This window comes from Oncorhynchus gorbuscha, linkage group LG16 (assembly GCF_021184085.1).
Source record: "Oncorhynchus gorbuscha isolate QuinsamMale2020 ecotype Even-year linkage group LG16, OgorEven_v1.0, whole genome shotgun sequence".
Classification (NCBI taxonomy): Eukaryota; Metazoa; Chordata; class Actinopteri; order Salmoniformes; family Salmonidae; genus Oncorhynchus; species Oncorhynchus gorbuscha.
In genome coordinates, this window is record NC_060188.1 from 32,338,296 (window position 1) to 32,344,638 (window position 6,343).

A 6,343-nucleotide genomic window follows, 5' to 3' on the forward strand; every position below is an offset into this window, starting at 1 on the left:
TCCGCACCATTGACAGTCCCTTACGCATGAAAGCAAGGCCACTGAAAACCTAGGCTAGCTACGGAAGTCATTTTGCCATTCCATGCCCTCGATTTTTGCTGAAATGACACCACTGACAAGATTTTGATAAAAACCATCCAGCTAGATTGTTTTTTACCTTGGCAGCATCATGCTGTGAGGATGTTTTTGAGCGGCAGAGACTGGGAGAGAGATCCTTGATGAAAACCTACTCCAGAGTGCTCATGACCTAAAGGTTCACCTTCTAACAGGACATGACCTTAACCACACAGCCAAGACAATGCAGGAGTGGCTTCGGGACAGGTCTCTGAATGTCCTTGAGTGGCCCAGCCATATCCCGGACTTGAACCAGATCGAACATCTCTGGAGAGACGTGAAAATTGCTGTGCAGTGACGCTCCCCATCCAACCTGATAGAGCTTGAGAGGATCTTCAAAGAAGAATGCAAGAAAATCCTCAAATACAGGTGTGCCAAGCCAAGACTCAAGGTATGTAATCGCTGCCAATGGTGCTTCAACAGAATCTCTACCAAACAGTGCAAAACGTTGTGTCTGATGTGTTGCTTATCTCTTGACCAACTGTGCCACATTTAACAGGTTGAGACTGCACTACTGCAGTATCCAATGTGAAGACCCAGGGCTAACATTTTGATTATACTAGTCAACTTGTGCTAATGAATGAATAACACTTTAATAACGTGCCCTTGTTTAATCCATAACAAATATGAATTAGGCTAAATTAGTTGTTTATTGCATTTCTAGCTTGTTTACTATGTTTTCTATACAAATGTGTCCGTCTTTTTTTCTGAGGGATAATGCAGAGTTCCGTGTGATGGGCGAAAGATTGAAGGATCTATTTGAGAGGGAGTTCAAGAGTACATTCAGCAACCAACTTCAGGGGGCGGGCGGGCAGGCAGGCAGAGCCATGCACGAGATAGCGAAATCCTATTGGCGCATATTGCATATTTCCGTTAGGGAACGCCTACTACGTGAAGTGCGCGTGTGCAATAACTCGATTCGCCTTTGCACTCCTAAACAACGGCATTTTTTAAAACGTTTGCAAAGGCTAAAGTCTACACACTTTAGTCCACTCTGTTCATAACATATTCTAGTTTGGGGAACAGAAAACTTTGAGATCAAATGTTTCATCGGTGAGAACATTTGTAGAATGTCGGCCAAAATCCATCTCGTTCCATCTTCTCCCACTATCCGCCAGTAGTCTTCCTCTCAGTACCATATTTGGAAGCGAGTGGAAACGTCAAGCGGATGCTTCAAATTTAAACATCCAGTGAAATATCTGTCTCATTGTTCCATCTTTGATGTCACCTTCATAATTCTTTGTATCCGCCTTGTACGTGCGGTTCTGTTGAGGAGAATGTCAGACAGAGCAGCAGCGCCCTCTTCAGGGCAGTCTTGGGCAGCGTCTGCGTTGCGTCTCTGCACTCGTGCAGGGCCTGCGCACGCTAGTACACGTCACCACAATTGCCAGCAGCGAATCCATGCCCAGAGCTGCGAAGCAGCGTTGCGCAGACATGCCTGGTAAAGTACGCAGCCATTTCTCTTCAGCTTGTTGTAAAGTCACATGTCCGAGAATGCAAATACTGCAATAGTGGCTGATGTTGGGGTTTGTAGGCGAATTTCTTTATCTAAATGAAAGACAAACTTTTTCCTTCTCATAAGAATTGAGAGAAACAGCCACATAGGCAGCCTATTTAGACGTGGTCGAGCGATTCCATAACCAAGACGGTGCGCATGGTAGACGCGGTCATGTCGTTGAATATCACTGTGAAAAGTGAAGACTCCGAGTCCTTTGACGATGAAGACGAATCATCTTCGCTGCTTTCGGGCAAAAGAGCCACGGAGTCTGTAGCCCGTCATGATATTTCTCCGGGAGAAGGCGGTCCAATAGAAGACCATGTAGGATATTCAACACAGCATGGGCGGCTAGCAACTAAAACGACCAGCAAACCCATCGTACTGTGTAAGTTGTTGGTACCGTACAAGTAAGACAGCGAGAGCATATATTTTTGTCTTGTCTCACAGGAACTTTAACTTTTACTTTAAAAATACTATTAGATAATAGGCCGAATATACCGCACACCCAGAGCTGAATAGGACGTAAAAGGCAAACCAGGAGAAACAGGAACATTCTCTGCACACTTTATAAATATTTGTATAATTTATAATGAATTATCAGAATATTATTGATATTATGAACTATCGCAAAATACTAAACTGTATTTTGACGGTTTTGCATGTGACACCTGCCTTTCTTTCTGTCCACTAGATCCTGTGAGTGCTGACCGTTTCTTTTCCTCGACTTCTGCAGATGGCAAAACCATCTTAAAGATAGCTCCAGGTGAGTCTTATTTTTCCCGTTAAAGAGTGAAGGAGATGGAGGGGAGTAAAATAAATAGGGCACATCAAATAAATAGAACTCTTCCTATATTTCTTGGTCTAAGCACCTACTGTAGATGTACCATTTATCAGCAGCACCCGGAACCAAATCTCACATGCATGCTGGCTAGCTGATCGAGCGACTTAACAGTACTTATATACTTATTAAACATCCCTCTTCTCCAACCTCCTTCCTCTCCTCAGCCACAGTCATGACCCTCCCGACTCCTCGGCCTCCTCCCCAGGTTTCCCCAGAGTTCTCCTACCAGGCCATTGTGTACTTGATCGAAGCAGTGGGACGCCGCTGGAGCCTGTACGGGACGCGGGAGCGTTCACAGCTCTTCCAGAGCGTACAGAAGGAGTTGGAGGAGCAGGGTCATTGTCTTCCCGTTGAGAAGATACGCCGCAAGTGGAACAACTTGATCGTCACCTACAAGAGGGTCAAATACAGAGGCAGGGAGACCGGCCAGGCCAGAACCTCCTGGGAGTACTTTGAGGTACTTGTTTGTTTTATTACGATAGACGTGTGTTGTTTAGCAAGAAAACCGATGCGTGTGCATCTTCTGGGCAAAACAGACAGGGGTTGGCTTAGAATCATAGGATTATTGAAACTATATCTCGTCTCCAAATGTTTATTGAAAACGCAATAAGCACTTTTTGTCTCTCAAATACACCGTGCCAGTTGTTAGCTAACTAGCGCATTTGAGCCATATTGTCATAGACGTGGTATAAGTCAAAACACCTTAAAACATGACATGGTATCACAAACAAGATACAAGCCACCTACAATGCCCCACATGGCAGTTTCTTGTCATTGTTTCGAGCTAACGGGCTGTTCAGGATCACAACAACACACAGCCTTCTACTCATGCGTAGCTCACGCATAATTTTCGTGACGTTGTCAGGCAACCATCTCTTCATTTTGTTGAAAGTGTTCTAGTGGTCTTGTAGTGAATGCTCATCAATTCTAGTGACATTGGGGGTGTATTATGAAAGTAAGAAACAAAGCTGCCCAAGGGTGCTAACAAGACCCTATTATCTCAACATTGTCTCTTTCTGTCTGTCTCTCACTCGCTCATAAGATGATGGATGCCATGCTTGGTGACACCATCGGCGCCGAGACCACTAGCAGCCCTACCCTAGTAACCAGCATCCCTAAGGTGAACGTCGCCACGGAAACCACCAAAACAGAGCAGAAGCCCCTCCTTCCCCATGGCAACCTCATCACTGCATGCACTCGGACACTCACCCTTGTCCCCTCCTCCCTCCCACTCCACACGCCAGTTCCCTCCACCCTCCCTCTCTACACTTTTGTCAGATCCCTCCCTCCCCCTACCCCTGTCCGCTCCTCCCTCCCTCTTCCCACCCCCTTGGACACGCCCTCCCCCAGGATAGCCAATAACACAGACCCTCTACAGCCAAACCCCTCCCCTGCTCCGGTCGCACAGCCCCCTGCCTCCCGTCACATCCCCTCCAACCTCAGCCGCATAGACCTCCGCAGAAAGAAGCGCTGTCGCTTCTCCTCCAAGGGATCCTCCATTACCTCCCTTCTGGCCCAGCAGCAGAAGCGAGCAGAAGAAGGCACCTCCTTGCTGCAGGAGTTCCTGAGGAGGCAGGAGGGCCAGGCCAAGGAGGAGCAGGGGCGTCGCAGCAGGATGGAGGCCCGGGGGAGGAGGCGCGAGAGGAGGGAGGCACGCATGGCAGAGTCCCTGGGTAGGATGGCCACGGCTCTGGAGCTGCTTTCCTCCAAACAGGACACAGTCATTGCCCTGCTGCAGAGACTGGCTGAGAGAGACAGGAAGTGACAGTCATCGCTCCGGGTTGTCACTAACTTATATAGCCACAAAGCCATAATTATGGCTAAACCCTGCCTATTTTTACTATTCATCTTCTTAAATTTAGATTTTTAAACCTAACATTAACCACACTACTAACCTTATGCCTAATCTTAAAATAAGTACAAAAAGCTCATGTTTGTTTTCATGAATTTTGAGTTTATGGCTAGATAATCTAGTGGAAACGCTGTTGCAGAGACTAGCTGAAGTGACACTGTAATCGCCCTACTGCAGAGCCTGGCCGAGAGACGGGGAGGCTGACTCAGCATGCAACCGAAGGGGTACTCTTTTTCCCTATATTGTGCACTCTCTATGAGCTAAAACCCACCTTGTGTCCCAGGTCTAAATTGGTCCCTGATTAGAGGGGAACTGGGTTCGAGGTTCATATTCAAATTTGCATAATGTAAGGAATAGGGTGCCATTTCGGATGCGAGACTCAGATAATGTTAATCGATTGTGTTGTCGAATTTACAATGGAATAACAATTTTTTTATTGAATAAATGGTTAATTAATTAATCATTGATCATGATAATCAAAGTAATTTACAATAGCAGCATTTGTTTGCAGCAGTTATGGTTGGAGAAACCGGTGTGGTGAGTGGAAACCACAATTTAGGCCTACACAGATGGATAAGGATTGTGAAATAGTAGGTGAGACTTGTTCTCACTAGTCTGGCATCCGGTCCAACCAGTAACTCCCGAAACACACACACACACACAGCCTTCTCAACGGTTTGATTGTCAAGCAGTATGCATGAGGCCGATTCAGACCGAGGCAGATGCTCTGAGACAGGCTAACAACCATAGAGAACAGCACCTGTAGCTACAGTAAGTGAATTGTTTGACAAAGATTATCTTAAATGATAGTGATGTTTTCTAAATTGGTGTTTTCATAGTGTTGCCGACTTGTAAACAACAACAACAGAGAAACATACTGTATAGTCGAGGTGCGTAAATCGAATCATTGAGGATGACACACAAGTCTCCACTTGTTTCCATCGTGGTTCTCTAACCTATAGATGCAACCAGTACCGCAGTGATGGAGAGGGATCTCCTCAGAAGAGGCACCTTCAGTGGTCAACGTGAGACACACTGAAGGAACTGATCCACTCTTGAGGGGGTGGGGGATATCAGATAACCAAATTCTGGTTTCACCTTTCGCTAAGGAAAACAGGTTGCCTCAACTCATCCAATGGAGACAGAAACAATGAGAGGGTGATTGACTGTACTGTTTAGGTGGGGGAAAAAAACAATTGTTCATCAAAAACAAAATGATGGGCGAGGGAACAGAGAGAGACAGATCGTTCTCCATCCAGGGGAGAAGAAAATACGAGAAGGACGTAGGAGGAGGGGATAGATGCTGGAGCATCGTGGGACGTCAGTGGGCGTTTGTAAGGGCCACACTGATAGTGGTGAGTCTAGGAGCGCTCTTTCTCTCTCTCGGAGCATGGACAGTACTGGGACTGGAAGACATAGAGGAGGAGAGTCCAGGGGAAGCGGAGTCACTGCCACCAGCAAGACCACTGGACTACCACCTCTGTGTGGAGCTGGTGTTGAGATCCACAGCCAGAGGGGGTGCCATCGGGCTTCTGAGAGGACTAGCAGCCATCTCAGTGGTCTGGATAGCAGAGGTCCTGTCTGGGTCTCATGGCCTGGTTGCATCGGTCCTCCGCGCCCCCTTCTTGGGGCTTCTGATCGGGCTGGGGGTGGGTGCTGCAGATGGGGTGGGCAGGGTGGAGGAGCTCCTAGAGCCTGGGGTGTGGTGGGAGGTTGTGGGTAACGGGGTGAGTGGGAGCGGGGTGGGGGCCAGGGTGGCTGCAGTGAGTGGGATGGTCATCGCTGGTTTGATGAGCATCATGACGGTCAGGGCAGTGAAGAATGTGGCAAAGAGCGGCGAGATCAGGATGGCACAGTTCATTACCGTGTCAGTGGCTGTGGGGGCTGCTAGGATGGTGCTGTGTTTGGCTCCCGGGTGCATGGCCACAGGAGCCTTGGTAGTATCCATCCTAGGGACACGGAGGGACCTCTACAACTTGGGGGCCCTAGTTGTGCTGGGTTTGGGGTGGTGTGCAGGGCAAAGGTGGCTTGGTGGTGG

At 47.8% G+C, this 6,343-nt stretch overlaps 1 protein-coding gene across 3 annotated transcripts; it reads left to right on the forward strand.

Annotated features, from left to right (window-relative positions):
* Positions 1 to 1,349: 1,349 nt before the first annotated feature.
* LOC123999009 (PH domain-containing protein DDB_G0287875-like) lies at positions 1,350 to 5,947 on the forward strand. 3 transcript variants are annotated; one of them, XR_006832382.1, is made up of 5 exons: positions 1,408 to 1,997; positions 2,304 to 2,375; positions 2,618 to 2,910; positions 3,496 to 5,076; positions 5,268 to 5,947. XR_006832382.1 is itself a non-coding variant. In XM_046304323.1 (4 exons), exons 1-4 carry the CDS (start codon positions 1,516 to 1,518, stop codon positions 4,216 to 4,218), a joined length of 1,128 nt encoding a protein of 375 aa, XP_046160279.1. In that variant the 5' UTR covers positions 1,350 to 1,515; the 3' UTR covers positions 4,219 to 5,947. The 3 variants fall into 3 exon arrangements, 2 of the variants coding, with proteins under 2 accessions (XP_046160279.1, XP_046160277.1); XM_046304323.1 differs by having other exon boundaries at positions 1,350 to 1,555; positions 3,496 to 5,947; XM_046304321.1 differs by having other exon boundaries at positions 3,496 to 5,947.
* The last annotated feature ends 396 nt before the right edge of the window (positions 5,948 to 6,343 follow it).

Excerpts from the sequence above, each read along its gene's own strand:
- LOC123999009 (XM_046304321.1), top strand. The coding sequence starts at position 1,769 with ATGGTAGACGCGGTCATGTCGTTGAATATCACTGTGAAAAGTGAAGAC. Across the intron at positions 1,998-2,303 it reads CAGCAAACCCATCGTACTGT|ATCCTGTGAGTGCTGACCGT; the intron begins GTAAGTTGTTGG and ends TCTGTCCACTAG. Across the intron at positions 2,376-2,617 it reads CATCTTAAAGATAGCTCCAG|CCACAGTCATGACCCTCCCG; the intron begins GTGAGTCTTATT and ends TCCTCTCCTCAG.